At 43.1% G+C, this 18,924-nt stretch overlaps 1 protein-coding gene and 1 long non-coding RNA gene across 3 annotated transcripts in view; one reads left to right on the top strand and one right to left on the bottom strand.

Annotated features, from left to right (window-relative positions):
- Positions 1-18,924, bottom strand: part of LOC148116772 (uncharacterized) — a 101,765-nt gene that overhangs the window by 4,015 nt on the left and 78,826 nt on the right. Inside the window, exon 4 of the long non-coding RNA XR_015731321.1 lies at positions 92-217. This is a non-coding gene — a long non-coding RNA (uncharacterized LOC148116772). The remainder of the gene's footprint in view (positions 1-91; positions 218-18,924) is intronic.
- RNF144A (ring finger protein 144A) overlaps positions 10,905-18,924 on the top strand; it is a 66,764-nt gene continuing 58,744 nt past the window's right edge. Inside the window, exon 1 of one of the 2 annotated variants that reach the window (XM_034432044.3) lies at positions 10,905-11,390. In XM_034432044.3, coding sequence (XP_034287935.1) covers positions 11,240-11,390 — 151 coding nt within the window. In that variant the 5' untranslated portion in view covers positions 10,905-11,239. Of the gene's footprint in view, positions 11,455-18,924 lie in introns of both variants that reach the window. The other variant, XM_034432047.3, reaches the window with a different exon arrangement.

Here is an 18,924-nt window from a genome sequence, read left to right as displayed (position 1 = left end):
CAGTATCCTTCCTCTGCCACGCCCACCAAGCCACGCCCACAGAACCGGTAGTAAAAAAAATGGATTTCATTACTGGGATGGTGTCTCTTACCTGCATCAAATGTCTCCTTCAGATCTATATGAGGGACTCCACCCTTCCAGGGTTGATTTGAGCGCCATCACTGAAAGAAGGAATCCTTTCTAGTTCCAGCTGCTGGGCATTAGCATAGGATACATCCTCCACCACCAAAAAAGAAAAAAAAAGTAATTAAAAAAAAAGCAATTTCCTATCATTTTCTCGTCTGATCTTAGAAAATTACACAGGGTTGGACTGATTAGAACTTGGATGGGAGATGAACAGGAAAGGCCAGAACTTCAGTCTAGACAGAAAAGTCAACAAAATTCCTAGTAAAATGCAGTCCTGGCAATGGTAAACGAGTTCCATTTTTTGCAGGGAAAAAAAAGCTATATGCATGTCACCAAAAATCGAACTTGACTGAAGAGAGCATTCATATTTATCCTTACTTTGCATTCTGGGATGGATTTTACATTATTTTCAAAGTTAGCAGACAGTAATAGTAAAATTTGACCATTCCAGTTTACCCTATTCCTCCAATTATAGTGATTGCAACATTTATTTACCAGTGATAATATATACCAATAATGTTTACTGGTAAGCTGACATCCCTGCTGAACAAAAATACTTCAATCTTTTACAGGAATTTATAATGTAATGTTTTTGTATGTGCCTTGTGAGTTGATTCCTAGCAACTGCTACTCCACACTTTTCTTGGCAAGATTTTCAGAAATGGTTTGCCCTTGTCTGCTTCCCAGGGCTAACGCAAGAGTGACTGGCTCAAAGTCACCCAGACAGCTTTCATGCCTAAGCAGGACTAGAACTCACAGTCTCCTGATGTTTTAACCTCTGCATCAAACTTACATATTTTTTACATATTTTTTGGTCAAGTTAAATGTTTGATCTCTATTTGGAAGAGGAGAAAAGACTTATTTATATTGATTTATATTGTTATAAATGTGGTCTATCAATTTAATATTTAGCCTCACAGTGGGAAAAGGGTCCCATTTCAGAAATGAAGCAATATGCCCTAGATGCTAAAATATTTGGACTTGTACTATTATTAGATAATTATTTCACCTGTCTTTATATATAACCGCAGGCAGCAAACATACCTAATTCTCCTTCCTTCTATTGTTCCCACAACCTATGATGTGGATTGGACTGAGAGAGTGACTGGCCCAAATCCCTCAGGTGACTTTCTTGCCTAAGGCAGGACTAGAACTCACAGTCTCCTGTTTTCTAGGCCAGCACCTTAACCACAACCCCGAATTGGCTCTCTTACCCCTTTTCTTTATGTTCACGGGTATTTAATTTAATTTAATTTAATTTCCAATTTATATACCGCCCTTCTCCCTGAGGACTCAGGGCGGTGTACAGCCAAGATAAAAAACATAGAATACAAATATTAAAACATTTAAAAATATATATAAATTTTGGCCCGAAAGTTAAGAATCACAGACTAATTAAAAGAATTTAAAAATTTCTTCTTAAGCCAACCCGGCTTGCTGAAAAAGATGGGTTTTCAGGGAACGACGGAAGGCATTGAGGTCCTGGATTCTTCTTATCTCCGGGGACAACTGGTTCCAGAGGGTGGGAGCCCCCATAGAGAAGGCCCTCCCCCTGGGGGCCACCAGCCTACATTGTTTGGCTGATGGCACCCTGAGGAGGCCCTCTCTGTGGGAGCGCACGGGTCGATGGGAGGTCGTCGGTAGCAGCAGGCGGTCTCGGAGATAGCTAGGCCCTATGCCATGGAGCGCTTTAAAGGTGATAACCAATACCTTGAAGCGCACCCGGAAGACCACCGGGAGCCAGTGCAGCTCGCCAGGAGCGGTGTTACATGGGAGCGCCATGTTGCTCCCATCACTACCCGCACTGCTGCATTCTGGACCTCCGGGTGCTCTTCAAGGGGAGCCCCATGTAGAGAGCGTTGCAGTAGTCAAGGCGAGAGGTGACGAGGGCGTGAGTGACTGTGCACAAGGAATCCCGATCAAGAAAGGGCCGCAACTGGCGAATCAGGCGAACCTGATAAAAGGTCCCCCTGGTAACAGCCGTCAGATGTTCCTCCAAAGACAGCTGCCTATCCAGGAGGACTCCCAGATTGCGAGCCCTTTCAGTGGGGGCCAAAGACTCGCCCCCAATAGTCAGTGATGGAGTCAACTGACTATATCGGGATGCCGGGAGCCACAGCCACTCAGTCTTGGAAGGGTTGAGCCTGAGCCTGTTCCTCCCCATCCAGATCCGCACAGCCTCCAGGCACTGGGACATCACTTCAAGGGCATCGTTGGGGTGGCCTGGGGTGGAGATGTACAGCTGGGTGTCATCAGCGTACTGGTGGTATCTCACCCCAAAGCCACGGATGATCTCGCCCAGCGGCTTCACATAAATGTTGAACAGAAGGGGCGAGAGGACCGATCCTTGCGGCACTCCACAAATGAGAGGCCTTGAGGTCGACCTCTGCCCCCCTGCCAACACAAACTGCGACCGGTCAGAGAGAAAGGAGGAGAACCACCACAACACAGTGCCTCCCACCCCCAACTCTTCCAGCCGGTGCAGCATGATACCATGGTCGATGGTATCAAAAGCCGCTGAGAGATCTAATAGGACCAGAACAGAGGGTATGACTGACAACCCTTCATATCTATCTTTAACAATTTTGGCTGCTGTATTAACAAACCTTTTGCCTATTAGAGAGTAAAGGTAGGACTAAAGAGATCATTGTTGGTTTCAGAAAAGGCAGGCACAACCACACACCTGTGTGTATTAATGATTCCCCTGTGGAGGTGGTTAGCAGCCTCATGTTTCTGGGTGTGCAGCTAACAAGTAGGCTAGCTTGGTCACTCAAAAGTGAGATACTGGTGAAGCGGGCACAACAGTGCCTGCATTTTTTGCATCATACGAGAAGAGTACATCTTCCTTCCCTGTTCCTCTATAGAGGGACGATCAAGAGCATCCTGTCATATGGCATTACTGTCTGGTTTGGAAGCATTACCAAGAGTGGCGAAGATGGCAGAAAAGATGATTGGTAGTTTACTTCTTTCTATCTAGAACATAGCATATAAGTGATGCTTGAGCAGGCTCCACAGGGATGGTTAACCTTTTCAGAGCCGAGTACCAAAACTGGAGCTTGTGCACACGCGCTGGAGTGCCAGAACCCGGAAGAGACCAGCTGGCTGGTGGGCATGTGTGTGGTGGCCAGCTGCTCTTCCGGGTTTCATTGCATGCATGCGCGCCAGACAGCTGGTCCATTGTGCAAGCACACCAGCCAGCTGCTCTCTTCCGGGTTCCGTCATGTGCATTCATGCTGGACCAGCTGGCTGGCATGCATGCACGCATTGGAACCCAGAAGAGAGCAGCTGGCTGGTACGCATGTGCGATGAGCCAGCTAGCCAGCGTGCATTCACGCAACGGAACCCAGAAGAACAGCTGGCACTTGCCCACAGTGGGCTCTGTATGCCACCTCTAGCACACGTGTCATAGGTTCACCATCACGGGAATATATAATGTATATATGTGTGTTATGTATGGGTATGGGTATATATATACTTTCTTTTGAGAGCAGGCAATAGAATTTCATTTTTAATGTGGGCCAGTGTACTCACAGTAAAAAAATGATAGTAAAGGTTATCTTACCTTACCTTATCAACTATTAATCTTAACCCTCCTCACCGCCGCTAAATTGTTTTGGAGTAGGTGTGTCAAACTGGTGGCCCGCGGGCCGGATACATCACACACAGGCTACACCCACCCCAGCTCCACAAAGCCAAAAACGTTGCGAGTTTGACACCCGTGTTTTGGAGGATCAGATGAACAACGTGTTCATTGATAAATATATAGTGTAGAAAGTTAGTGCTCGTCCCTCTTGGAAGAATGAAATATTTTAGGAAATATTAAAAAGGCAGAATATTATATTTTCCCTGAAAGAAAAACATGTTTCTAAAGACAGAAACTTAGAGCTTCAGCTCTCTGCCCCCAGCAGATATGTGTTGCCTGTTGAGAAGGACTGGGCCAGCCTATCTACAAAACAAAAGAACTTCAGCTCCAGGATGATGGGATTATCCTTCAGGGCAAAGCCATTCAGCCACGATAGAAACTGCACAACAAAGCCCCTTCATTGCATCAGTCCAAGCTTCAACCAAGCTTGACTCAGATAACATACAAAATCAGCTATGACCCTTGCATAGCCCCATGGGAGTCTGACAGCAACCAATAGAATACATGTCCTTGCCACAGGAACAGGAAGCTCAAGGGCAAGGCCCAAGAGAGGGTATAAATAACCCTCACTTTCCACTCCATGTGTTCAACTGCACTATGACCATGTGCTTGATGGTTCTGCTCCATTAAATCATCTTTCCAATCAGCCACCATGTTTCCAGTGTCTTTCTCCCCACTTGGAACTGAACCAGATGGATATTTCTTCCAACAACAGAAAACGGTTAAAAGATAACCACACACTCTGTAATTCTTACTGCTGTTCAGAACTTGCTTGGATTCCCAAATACCCCAATGCACACAAAAACATGCACTCCCACCACCCCCCGCCCTTAATTTATCTATCTATCTTAATCTAGCCTATCTATCTTGGAAGGGGGAGGGCAGATTCCCATAGTGTAGTGTTTCTCAACCTCAGAGACTTTAAGCCTTGTGGAGTCCCAGAATTTCCCAGCTAGCATGGCTGGCTGGGGAATTCTGGGAGTTGAAGTCCACATGGCTTAAAGTTGCTGAGGTTGAAAATCACTGCTGTAATTTATGCATTTTTTTTTTGTGATTAAAATTATAAAACCCAGGGGGAAAAAAGGGGTAGCTGCATTCTGATTTAGGCAGTTAGAACTACTTGCATTAAAATATAAACCAAAAATATTTCTCATGCTTTTCTAACAGTAAAAAAACTATTAGCTGCTATCCAGCTAATGCTGGGAGCAGCTGATGGGAATTACAAGTCAGCAACAAACTGTCACAGACTGCCCAGACCTGCAGCTTAATGTAAACGTAATAAACACAAATGTATGAATTATCTCTTTAATTACCGCTTTAAGCTTTTCTGGAGGGAGGGGGGTAGTTCAACAATGTTCAGCATTAATTGATTGAATATTAATTGAAATGTTCAAACCTAACTTCACTATGATCCTTATAATCGCTAGTAATTTTATTTACTCTTAAATAGCGTGGTAATGTTTGAAATATGGCGTTTTAAACTGTTTTTGATAACCATGTACAGCTGCCAGGCACAAATTTAGACCAAAGCCACAGTTTCTATATATAGATTTAGTACTGTACACCACTGAGGAAAAAATAGCTGAAAAGGCTTTGTAAGTTGCAGTTCTCTTAATCTCTATTTTTATTGCACTAACCATAATCACATTCAACTCCAGTGGGACTAAAATGCGCCCAGCATTCTTCCATTTCATGCATGTAGATTTCTTGCATAACTGCACTCCCCCCCCCCCCCAATACCACAGAAGTGATTATGGAGCTTCATTCCATAGCAGTTTAGTAAAAGTTGCCCTTCTTCAGATACAATGTTGTTTAAATAAAGCCTGAAAGTCCACACCCAAACCGCATCACCTTCATGACTTAAAACCTCAGAGCAATCACTAGGCACGGATGCAAGCATTCCAATTAATACTTTTTTTAGTAAGTTCCTTTGTAAGGTAAAAGATATAGAAGAAACAAAAGTTAGAAAAAGAGAAAGAAAAGCAAAGAGAGAAAGAAAAGTAACAACTTTGCCTTTCTTCAGTGCAATAGATTACAAAAACAATACATCAACATTTTGCTTTACATTTCACAACATTTCAAGGCATAATGACAAAATCATTTTAAACGTGAAAACCTACAGCCATGTGAAAAAGTAAGTGCGTTCTCTTTGAGTTCTGTGGTTTTACGTATCAAGACATAGTAAAAATCATCTGACCCTTAGCAGTTCTTAAAAGTAGGCAAATAAACCTTGGATGAACAACCATGTCATCATTCATTGAACAACAACAACAAAAAGCCAAAATGGAGAAGCCGTGTGTGAAAATCTTAGCACATCTTTACTGCTTCCATAAGTATGAAGAGGCTTGTCAGATATTGCCTGCATATGATGCACCAGAGACTAGAAGGGGTTAAGTCTTTACAGACATCACATGTGACTATATCAGCCAATGAACTCTCTCTCAGCACAGTTGCCAATCTTCCTAGCAATGGAAATCTCAGCAAAGTCACCCTAAGGTCAGACTGTGCAATGCTCAGAGAAATTGCAAAAATTCCAAGAGTTACATCTCAGACTCTACAGGCCTCATGTTATATGTTAAAGTTCATGACAGTACAATTAGAAAAATTAGACTGAACAGGTATGGTTTGTTTGGAAGGGTTGCCAGGAGAAAACCTCTTCTCTATAAAAAGAGCATGGCAGCATGACTTAGGTGTGCAAAGTTGCATCCAAACAAATGTAATATGTGTTTTACTTCTAGGCAAGGAAAACCAAAGGTACAAGTGCAGATTAGGTGAAACCTGGTTCTAAAACAGTAACTGTGAGAGGGGCCTTGGAGTCCTAGTGGATGATCACTTAAATATGAGCCAGCAATATGCGGCAGCAACCAAAAAAGCTAGTACAATCCTTGGTTATATAAACAGAGGCATAGAATCAAAATCACATGAATAATTAGTACCGCTCTATAGATCCTTAGTAAGATCATACTTGGAATACTGCATCCAGTTTTTGTCACCACATTACAAAAAAGATGTCGAGACTTTGGAAAAATTGCAAAGAAGAGCAACTAAGACAATTAAAGGCCTGGATACAAAAATGTATGAAGAATGGTTGCAGGAATTGGAAATAGGTAGTCTAGAGAAAAGAAGGACTAGGGGTGACATGATAGCAGTATTCCTATATTTGAGGGGCTGCCTCTAAGATAAGGGGGTCAACTTATTTTCCAAAGCATCAGAAGGCAAGACAAGAAACAATGGATGGAAACTAATCAAGGAGAGAAGCAACCTGGGATTAAGGAGAAACTTCCTAAAAGTGAGGACAATTAACCAGCGGAACATCTTGCCTTCAGAGGTTGTGAGTGTTTCATCACTGGAGGTTTTTAAGAAAAAACTGGACAGTCAACTGTCTGAAATAGTATAGTGTCTACTGCTTGAGCAGAGGACTGGAATAGAAGACCTCCAAAGTCCCTTCCAGTTCTATTCTGATTGATAGAAATCATAAGATTTCTGGAACACTGTTCTTTGAATAGACAGGACCAAAGTAGAGATGTTTGGTCATAATGTTCAATGCCACATATGGTGAAAACCAAACACAGCGTATCAGCACAAACATCTTCTACCAACCATCAAGCATGGTGATGAAGGGGTGATGATTTGGGCTTGTTTTGCAGCCACAGGACTTGGGCTCTTGCAGTCATTGAGTCAACCATGAACTCTTCTGTATATCAAAATGTTATAGAGTCAAATGTGAGGCCACCTGTCCGACAGCTAAAGCGTGGCTGACATTGTGTCATGCAATAGGACAATGATCCCAAGCCCACCAGCAAATCTACAACTGAATGGCTGAAAAAGAATCAAGGTGTTGCAATGACCCAGTCAAAGTCCACACCTCAACCCATCTAAAATGCTGTGGTGGGACCGCAGGAAAGCTGCGCATAAACAAATATCCACAAACCTCAATGAACTGAAGCAATTGTTGTAAAGAAGAGTGGGCCAAAATTCCTCCACAGCAATGTGAGAGACTGATAATGCCATACAGAAAATGATTACTTCAAATTATTGCTTCCAAAGATGATTCTACAAGCTATTGAATCATAAGGTGTACTTTGTTTTTCCAACATTTTGGCTTTCTTTTTGTAAAATAAATGATGACTTAGTGTAATATGTCATGTGTTGTTGTTCACCTGAGGTTGTATTTACCTACTTTTAAGAACTGCTAAGGACCAGATGATTCTTACTATGTCATGATACATAAAACTACAGAACTCACAGAGAATGTACCTATTTTTTCACATGACTAATAAATTCAGTTTCATTTTTTTCCCCGTTTCAAGCAAGAAGTCCAGAAGCAATTATGAATGCAAGCATTCTGAATGCTATTCCACTACCACATCCAGTGATGTGCCAATGTTACAATGCTACATGCTATTCACCTGTAATTTTGGAAATCGGCAAATGAATGTATTTTGGTCTTATAGAATTATGAGGCACAGGAATTCTGGGAGCTGTAGCCACAAGAATTGACGAGAGTTCCAGTTCTAATTTAACACTGACACTTCCATAGAGACAGAAAGTTCTTAACACCAGTCAAAAGGCATATATTAGTCCTCAACTTACAACTACAATTGAGACTGGAACTTCCATTGCTAAATACTGTATGGCAGTTAAGTGAATTGTGCTCAATTTTATGACTATTTTGCCATGGTTGTTAAGTGAATCATCCTAGTTATTAAGTTACATCGTCTGCCTTCCCCTGATTTTGCTTGTTGGAAGTCAGCTGGGAAGATCATAAATGGTGAACATGTGATCCTGGAATGCTGTAATTGTCATAAATACTTGCTGGTTGCTAAGTACTCAAATTTTGGTCACATGACCTGGAGATGCTGTATAGTTGTTAAATGCTAGGACTGGTCGTAAGTCTCTTTTTTGTGTGCCATCATAATTTTGAACCATTGCTAAATAAAGTGTTGTAAATCGGACTACAGGTAGTCCCAAAGGTGCTTTTTCAGGAGGCTACTGGACTTCCTTGAGGAGAAGCGAAATGTCTTCAAAAGAAAAACAATGTCTATTTGCTTCCTGAAAAAGCATGGGACATGGCCTGGATGACTGAGAAACTCTGCAGACAGACTACAGGTACCGTACAGATATTCAGGTTCCTTATTTTAAAGATCAAGTAAAGATTTTTTCTCATTTAACGTTCTGTCTTATATAGAGAGCAGTGGTGAAATCCAATTTTTTTTACTACCGGTTCTGTGGGCGTGGCTTGGTGTGGTGTGGTGTGGCTTGGTGGGCGTGGCAGGGGAAGGATACTGCAAAATCCCCATTCCCTCCCCACTCCTGGGGCCGGCCAGAGGTGGTATTTGCTGGTTCTCCGAACTGCTTAAAATTTCCGCTACTGGTTCTCCAGAACCTGTCAGAACCTGCTGGATTTCATCCCTGATACAGAGGTGTCTGAAGGGCACAATGCTTTCATCAAAAGTGAGGACAGTGGCATCACGCTGTCCCGACACAAGCTTCACTCCTTTGGTATGTGTGACATCACAATGGACATACTATATGAAGGAGGCAGTCTGTATCCAAAGGAAGAGCTTCTGCCATTTCTTTCTCCCGTCCACCCCTGCCCCCTCTTGACACCCTCTGTAGAGTCCATTGATCACACTGCGGCCAATTTCAAATGCCCACATTGGAGGGCGACTTTGAAGACTAATAATGATGAATCCTGTTATAAAACTAACTACGATACACTCAGATGGCTACCATTAAAAAGTATTCCTCCAGCCCTTGAAAGGGCAGGAACGTAAATTGCCCTGATCACTGAGTTTTAATTTATCTCAGTCAGGAGCAACAACTGTTGGTTGTCTTTGTACTTTGGATGTGGGACAATGTAGAGAAAATGATGGCTGAGTGTTAAATTTTACAGTTCAGCTATGCCTTGTCTTTTAGCATTTGCCCATTTTAGGTTACAACTGAACGCTCTGGTTAAAGATTGGGACGGTCTGAATTAGAAAAAAGGAAGAGAGAAGTGTTAGAAGAATACAGGAAAATAAGCGATCCACCCTTTCCTTTACATTTTCCAATGAAAATTCTCTTAAAATCCTATGGCTGAGCCAGGACCATACATTTTTCTCCCAAAGACAAGGGATTGGTTCAGAAGGAAGTGCTTTTATTTCCCTGTGCATGGCCAGTCTAGAGAAAAAAAAGGACTGGGGGGGGGGGCATGATAGCAGTATTCCAGTATTTGAGGGGCTGCTACGAAGAGGAGGGGAGGTGTCAACCTATTTTCCAAAGCACCAGAAGAGGAGACAAGAAACAATGGATGAAAACTAACCAAGGAGAGAAGTAACCTGGAATTAAGGAGAAACTTCCTAAGAGTGAGGACAATTAACCAGCGGAAGTGGCTTGCCTTCCTAAATTGTAGGTGCTTCATCACTGGAGTTTTTTTTAAAGAAAGACTGGAGAGCCAGCCACTAGTCTGAAATGGTATATAAAGTCTCCTGCTTGAGCAGTGGGCTGGACCAGGGGTGAAATCCAGCAGGTTCTGACAGGTTTTGGAGAACCGTTAGCGGAAATTTTGAGTAGTTTGGAGAACTGGCGAATACCACCTCTGGCTGGCCCCAGAGCGGGGTGGGAATGGAGATTTTGCAATATCCTTCCCCCCAGGAGTGGGGAGGGAATGGGGATTTTGCAGTATCCTTCCCATGGAGTGGGGTGTTAATGGAGATTTTGCAGTATCCTTTCTCTGGAGTGGGGAGGGAATGGGGATTTTGCAGTATCCTTCCCCTGGAGTGGGATGTTAATGGAGATTTTGCAGTATCCTTTCTCTGGAGTGGGGTGGGAATGGAGATTTTGCAGTATCCTTCGCCTGCCATGCCCACCAAGCCACGCCCACAGAACCGGTGGTAAAAAAAAAATTGGATTTCACTACCGGGCTGGACTAGAAGACCTCCAAGGTCCTTCCCAGCTCTATTCTGATTGATCGATCGCTCGCGGACTGCTAAGCATCCAAAGCAGCCCGCAAAAGCGACTGGATCATCGATGTCCAATCGCCACCCAAGCCTGAAGTCCGGCAATACCGATCCGGAACCTGAGATTGCCTGAGGGGGGAAGGCTCTGTCCTTTGTGTCTTGCGCGCCGCGAGCCGGCAGGGGGCGCGCGGGGGGCATCCGCGGCGCACCCAATTTAGCGGTCGCTTCAAAGCAGCCCCGCTCCGGCTTGCAAAGCCACAGAAGCTTAATGGCGCCCTTGTGCTCAGATTAGCTATTCCCTTTCCCTCCTCCCTCCCTCCCTCCCTCTTCTCCCCCCCCCCAACCTTCTTCCTTCCTCAAGGGACAGAAGGAAGGAGGGGGGGGGGCCCAAGGCGAGCAGAAAGCAGCCGGCCGCCGCGGCGAGGGAAGCGCGCAGAACCAGCAGCGGCAGCAGAATGCGCGAGGCGCCCACACCCCGGCCAGGCTGCTCGCGCCCCTGAGGAGCGGGGCGGCACACAGCGCGTGGTCCATGCAAGCCCCGGCGGGACCTGCAGAGCCCAGGAGGCGCCCGCTAGGCAGAAGCGGCCGAGGCGGCGGGCTTTTCTCTTTCCGAGGACGGCGGCGGCGGCAGCAGCAGCAACAGCAGCAGCAGCAGGAAGAGGAGGAGGAGGAGAAGAAGGGTGAGGCGTTCGCCGGGCTCGTTGGAGCTCCTTGCGGGCGGCATCCCTCGGGCGCTTCCTCTGGGTAGGCCGCCCTCTTCTCCGGCGCGGCGGGCTGAAGGGGGTTTGCGCGGCCGGCGATGAGATGGAGCGCTCGCCCCGACCGGGCGCGGCGTCGATTTGCAAAGGCGGCCGCCGCGTTATATGAGACGAGCTTCGCTCAAGCTGTCATCCGTTGAGCGGGCTCGCATCTTACAAGGACGTCCGTAAACATGAGGTCGCTGGAGGAGTCTTAGCGGCGTAGTAGAAGGGCAGCCCCGCTAACCTGGACCCCGGGGGCGTCTTATTTGGAGGCGGTGGGGAGTTTGCCCAGTCCTTTATTTTGTTAGGGGGATGGAGAACGGCCATCCTCCCCAAACTCCCGCTGAAGGGCCTTATTGGCGCTTGTCAGCAGCATTTTCCTTTGAGGCTTCTATATTTATGGGGGGCAGGAAAGGAAAAAAAATGATGGAGAGGGTGCTACAGCTAACATTTGCTGAATTCCCTGAGGAAAGCAACTTCCCTGGAATTCAGAGAGACTTCCTCCCAAATTAGTGCCAAGATCACAGATGCCCAGAATCGGGCATTTGGGATTGCTTGCACAGTTTGGGCCGCGCTATGTATCAGAACTAAATAAGTTAGTTACGAAAGAACTTTATTATAGAATGGGGTGGTGTGTCCATTCTCACTCTGTGTACAGGCATGTACGTGTACATGCTTAAAATTGGGACCGGCATATCCATCGCTAGGCCGCTGAGAGAGAGATCGGTTGATTGCGGCTTGCAATTTTTATTGCTGGCTTCTCCATTGTCTTCTCTGCTTGTCACAAGTCAGCAGTGATGTGTGCAAATGGCAGTTAATGTGACTGTGGGATCTGTGACGGTCATAAATGTGTGCCAGTTGTGAAGGGAATGAATCTCACGTAACTTTGGGGCCCCTGGGATGGTTGTAAATCTAAGGACCGGTTTTAATGTTACTTTTTCAGCACTGTTGTAACTTAAAACGGTTGCTAAACAGGAGAGTTGTTAAGTGAGGACTATTTGTATTAGTGCATATGTACACATAGACACTTTAATGCCATTTTGGACCTTTTTTCTTGCAATTAATGCATAACTCCATTTGGCTTGCATAACTCTATTTGGCTGCCATCCTAATATCATGGTTTTTTTTAATTAAACATTTTTCAACCCATTTTTAGAATGAGCCATGGAGGTGAATAGAGACAACATGATGATGGAGCATACTACTGCCAGCATCTACACCATCCTTTAATTCTTAGACTGTTTTGGCACCTCTTTGCTGGGAAGAATCAGCAAGAGCAATCTCCTAACTTAATCCTCTTTACCAACAGATTTTCTGTAGGTAGAAAAAAAAGATACTAGGTTTGATAAATCTTGGTTATACTTGATTGCTTGGGGAGAGCTAATGGAATAGAAAAGGAAAAAATATTTAATTAGCTTTCAAGACACTGAGATTGGAGTAAGAGTTAGAATGGCAGGAAACCTCCCCTTGTAGATTTTCCGACTTGCTAATGTTGATAATATTTTGTCATTCATGTTGGCTGGGGTTGTTTAATATATCTAGAAGGCACCAAGTTGCAGAAGTATAATCTTCAATCTTACTTATATAAGCAATGTCTTAATATGTAGAAATAAGAAAAACCAAGTCCTTCCAGTTCATACTGATGGAGGAAATGGAAGTTTTGACTTTTGTGGCTAAGATTGAGAAGCACTGCTCTAGATCCTCTGTCAGTATCCTTCACATTGATCATATTGGTGTACTATTCAGAGTTAAGATTAACTAGAGGCCACCAGTTCCTATTCCCTGACCTCTGGTTAAAAGAGAGCTTGGAGTGGGTGTGGACGGGTGGATGGATGGATGAAATAAAGGTGAACATGGAGCCTCAGGAATGCTTCTTCCCACTAGAAATCTTCAGTTGTAGTGGCAGAAGCAGCTGTCAGTTTCTGGCAAGACAAGTTGAAGGGGTGGAGAAAAAAAAATGATCAACCTACATGGCTGTATAAGGAGGGATCATTTAGTAAAAGTTGTCTGGATTCATAAATTCCACTATCAGAGTTTGATTTATGCCATGTCTCTTTAAAGAAAGTGTGACTCTAGTTCCGTGAAATCATATGTGCTTTGGGAGGATATTTTCCATCTTTTTTTTTCTTTCCTTCTTATAAATGCTTTTAAAAATTTCTGTGATAATAGGAGAGATGGTTAAGTTAGAATCTTTTCCCCTCCTACTTTTCTCTATCGGTTATTTGAATTAACTGGGTGGTGAGTGCCCAACTTCTAATCTGCTCCCGAAGTTTGTTCCTGCAATGATGGTTGAAGATGATAAGAATCTAAATTTAGCCTAGAAAGAATCTTGGGAGGAACTGTATACTACATCCTGCTCCTTTCCGGCTATTAAATATGTGGCAGTGCCTTAAAAATTCTTGAAAACCTTTGGGTCCTCTAATGCAAAGATTAACTAACCTCTACTCCCTCTAATTCTTCAGCATGAATAGACTCATACATATTTTAAAGGCAGCTTTGCTGAAACAGCTTGCAGGAACCCACTCAAATCAAGCAAGGAGATATTCATGGTTGGCTGCAGGGAAACTGGAAGAAGATAGTTAAGAAGAGAATATCTGGGGGAAAAAATCCATCTTCAGTTACGCTTTGATGGTATCAGTGCTGAGCCTACAGATTTGGTTATGTAGGTTTCTTCATATGAAATGTTCAGTAGTAAAAATCACAAGACCAAATTTGAGAGACAAAAGTATGTTTTAAATGGCACTTGGAACTGACAGGCTGTGATTTAAATGAGGTTAAAGTATGCTAACTGTATGCTGGAGTAAAGTCTACATATTACTTCATGTTTGAACTACATGAGACTTGGAGGCTTAATGTCTGAGTAGCTATGCTTGGTAAACTAGGCTTCAACCTTAAGCAAACTTTCTTGGGGATCAATTTCATAGAAATGAAAGAGACATGTTACTAAGTAAACTGGCATAATGTTGTACTGTTAGTTGAATGGCTTATCCTGAAGAACACATCCTTTGCTTTTAAATGCTTTCTTCATTTGGTGAAATATAACAACATAAATATATAAAAACAAACACACAACAACCAAACTAAGAATAAAAATAATACAATAATGATACTACAATAATACACATGTGTGCATACATATATACATATATAAAACCATGGTTAAAATGAACTAAGTATAAATCATTATTTAAATTATCCATATAATATTAATATAGAACAAACTCAGACCTTTAATATATTGTTAAAACTAGGCCATATAGAAACATATTGTTCTATCTTCCTACTGTTTACAATATAAAGACCTTTCAAGACTTTATAAGCCTCATAAGACAGAGTGTGTGAAAACTCTTTTAGATGTTGCCCTTTAATCTGCATTTGTCAATATTACTGCAGTATTGCTCCTGGCACTAACAAAATCAAACCCATTGTGTAAAAGTCTGGTGGTCTCGCCTCCCAGAAGCTCTCTATCCCTTCTAGCTCTACTGCTTGCTTCGGGTGCAGCATTAGTGCTGCCACTATCTATTTTCCTAGGTATGACTTTACCTGATGTCATCCCTTCCAACTCTAATCCTCACAGTATGTATTTCCCCCTTAGAAAAGAGGGAAAAATAATAAAAGGGAAATTCTTTAGCACAAGCATTTCCTGGCCTTGTAGCATTCATTGAAGCATGTGATTATGAAACCCAAACCCTTATCCCATGTAGGATGAGACAAAAATCACAAACTTCATTTAAAACAAAAAGGGAAAGGGAGAATATGGTGGCACCTTTTTAACTTTTAAGTTGTTGGATGTGGTAGAGGGCCTAAGAATACAGAACGGTTCAAAACACAGACATCTGAAAAGAATATCCAATTAAAAAGAATATGCGGGAGAACATAAAACTCTTAGTAGTTCAAAGGATGATAGATCTGCCACTAATATAAAAGCAACTCTGACACGAAAAGGTACCAGTTTGCATAGAAAGATGGCTTGTAAAGGATCGATAGGAAGGAACATTGGTAAAAAGCAACATTACACATTATTTCTAGCTCATCTAAAAAATGTTACCTGTGCTGTAGGAAGACTTCATGCCTGCAAGTAGGGTTCTTGCTTCCTTTTATGAACATTTTTCCCCAAGCTTCTCCATCCAGTTTTTTACTGACACTTTATTTTTAACAGAGACTAAAGAGATTCCTTTCCTTTTCCCAACCTGAGCATATAGCTTCTGGTTCCTTTTCTCCTGGGATTCTCCATTGCTCTTTTCAAAGGCAAAATCTTTTCCTCCTTAGCAGAAAGTTTCTGACTTTGCATGTGACCCAGAACAGCAGTCTGTTCCTTATGCTAATGTAGATTCCGTATCTTAGATCAGGGGTCCCCAATCCCCGGTCCGTGGACTGGTATTGGTCTACAGCATGCCAGCAAACCGGTCCATGGGAACAAGCAAAGCCCCATCTGTGGAATGCAGGCAGGATGGAAAACCACACCCCCTCAGGTCTGCAGAAAAATTTTTCTCCATGGAATCGGTCCTGGTGCCCAAAAGATTGGGGGCCACTGTCTTAGATGAATGAAAGTGAAATTCAGAAATGTGTCTGGTTGGTAGTTAAAGTGGCATGACTGCTTGCCATCTAATTCACCACCCTCCCTTTGGGTCTTTTTTCACCTTAATTTATATATAGCTTGCATTTGATCAATGTTTTGGGCAGTGGTGAAGTCCAATTTTTTTTACTACCAGTTCTGTGGGTGTGGCTTGGTGGGTGTATCTTGATGGGCGTGGCAGGGGAAGGATACTGCAAAATTCCCATTTCCTCCCCAATCCTGGGGGAAGGATATTGTAAAATCTCCATTCCCACCCCACTCTCAGGCCACCCAGAGGTGGTATTTGCTGGTTCTCGGAACTGCTCAAAATTTCTGCTATCAGTTCTCCAGAACCTGTCAGAACCTGCTGGATCTCACCCCTGGTTTTGGGTTACCCCAAGCTGTTTTTTAAAATCTAGTTTTATTATAACTCTCTTTTATTCCAACACACTTTTATCTTTATGACTCTCCCATTTGGAGTTTGAAGCCTTAATATTCTTTAAAAATTCTTCCTCCAGTTCTCCGCTGTTCTCTTAGTAGCACTAAGTTATAGGCTTATTATGTAGGAACCATTTTCCCTTTTTGCTGCTGAAAGTAGTTAGATTTCTTCCTTTTCCTTTGTTACAAATGTGAAGGTGCACTGCTGGAAATATTTACAGCACAATAGAGCTAAATCTCTGCAAGAAGGAAATTATAGAGAATTGCCTGGGCTCCTTTGAGATACAGAGATTACTACAGCGACTCTCTGAAAAATATTGAGATATTTATATATTGCAGTGTGGGAGATGAAACAATTCTTAGATATAAGACATCCTGTAATCTGATAGAAGAACGTCTAGTCCTTTTTTGGCAGATTCTTTTGCTTTTAATAGCTGCCTGAAAGGCAGCTTTTTTTCAGTTTTAGGCATGGGAGCAAACCTATGGATGAAGCTCCATCTGCTTCATTTCTGCATGCCAGGTAGGCGGTGAGGGCACAGGAGTCTGGCAGGAAAAAAAGTTAGCAATCTTAGTTGGAAAAAAACCCCCAATAATTGCTCTTCACATGGCTGCTGATTCACTAACTATTTATAGTGTATAGTTTATCCCTCCCGCCTTTTTTATTTTAAAGTGGGACTGTGGGCTTGGTAAATTATATCTTCAGATTTAGTGCACTAACCCACAAATGCACACTTTGTACTTTTGAATGGCAAGAGGCCCTCACATCCTCAAGTATCTGTCTCCATAATGAAGTTCCATGTTGGGACCACATCTGGCCATCTAATTACATTGAAACTGCTGACATAAAATGTGGAGTTGGAGTAAAAAAAACAAAAAAACCTCAGATGGCAAATTGTACGAGAAGCTCTTCACTGCAAATATCTAGCACTCACTTCCCCACAAACAAATACACCAGCAAGCCAATGAGGAACGAAGGAATGAGTAAGAAAAATGAGATGGAGGGATAGGGCCAAGGTTTTTCCACACTTAGCACCACACATGTTTCAGGTGTTCTTCTGTATACAGCTTCATCTTGGATCTTAGATTAGTTAATTGGTGATCATAGTGTTGCTTTTTTACGTGCTGTGCTTATCCCACATACACACCCCAGTGGGAGAGGAGAAAGAGATTGCTGCTCCTTGAAAGAGTATGGCAGAAGCAGACCAGATTTAGGGCAAGTTCATGCGACTCTTGAAAATATCCAATGAAAATGTCATCCGATGCTGGTCTCATTTTTTGCAACTGAGTGTAAGGTGTAGGCCAGTGCTGTCTGGAGTATCTCATTAAAAAGAGAACACTGCCATAATATTGCAAGGCTTCAGGTGTATTCAGATACAACATTAACATCAGATGCGTGTGTGATTTAACATATTTTGGGACAGGGATGGATAGGGCACAGACTACTGTGGTCCAGGCCTTTTGAGATCCCACTGCTGAAACCTGGCTGCAGAACTAATAATTTTCAATGGTTATAATTTTTTTCCCCTGAAGTCAGAAATAAGTGAATTGAGTGAACCACCTGTATTTTTTTTTACCTATTATTAAGATTATGAAAAACACAGACACAGGTAGTTCTTGATGTACCACTAGTCGTCTAGCAACTGTTCGAAATTACAATGGACCCAAACAAAGGTACTTACGATTCAAATTCAAACTTCCAACGCCTTCACCACATCTGGTGATTGCATTTTCGGAGCGTGCCATTAAGCCTGCCTTCAAGGCCGTTTGCATAAGCGTGCCACAATTATATCTCCATGATTTATAATGTATTTTGCTGGAAACTGACATTTACTTCCAATTTCCAGCAAAGTGAATTTCCAGGCAATGGATTTGTTTAATGACAGTGGCGTTCTCCTAACGACCATGGATTTGCTTAATGACCATGGTGATTTGTTGAAGAACTGCCACAAAAGTAGTAAAATTGGGCATGGTTATGTGCAGGGCCAGATTTAGATTGAAAGAGGCCCTAGGCTATTCCACTTATGAGGCCCTTTCACCAGTGGTGGGATTCAATTTTTTAACAACAGGTTCTGTGGGCGTGGCTTAGTTGGGGGTGTGGCTTGGCAATCATGTGACTGGGTGGGCGTGGCTAGCTGGTCACGTGACTGTGTATGCGTGGGTAGCTCGTCATGTGACCGGGTGGGCGTGGCTATGTGCATAGACTTTTTTCAGAGGGCTGAAAAAAGTCATTTCTGACTGGGCCTCGCACTTTTGACCGGTCCTCACACTTATGACCATCCTCACATTTATGCCCGTGCAGCTTTCTTAACAACCATGTCACTCATTTCACAACTGCTTCTCTTCACCATGGTGACAAGATAGGGCAAAAACGTAAAATGTGAGGACAGTCGTAAGTTCGAGGACTGGTCAAAAGTGCGAGGACCAGTCAGAAATAACTTTTTCAGCTCTCTGAGTAGTCCATATGCACAAAAGGACTACCCA

The sequence above is a fragment of the Pantherophis guttatus genome, chromosome 1 (assembly GCF_059756535.1).
Source record: "Pantherophis guttatus breed Tessera chromosome 1, ASM5975653v1, whole genome shotgun sequence".
NCBI classification, from domain to species: Eukaryota; Metazoa; Chordata; class Lepidosauria; order Squamata; family Colubridae; genus Pantherophis; species Pantherophis guttatus.
Note: the sequence above shows the minus strand (reverse complement) of the source record. Positions and strands in the feature narration are given on the sequence as shown.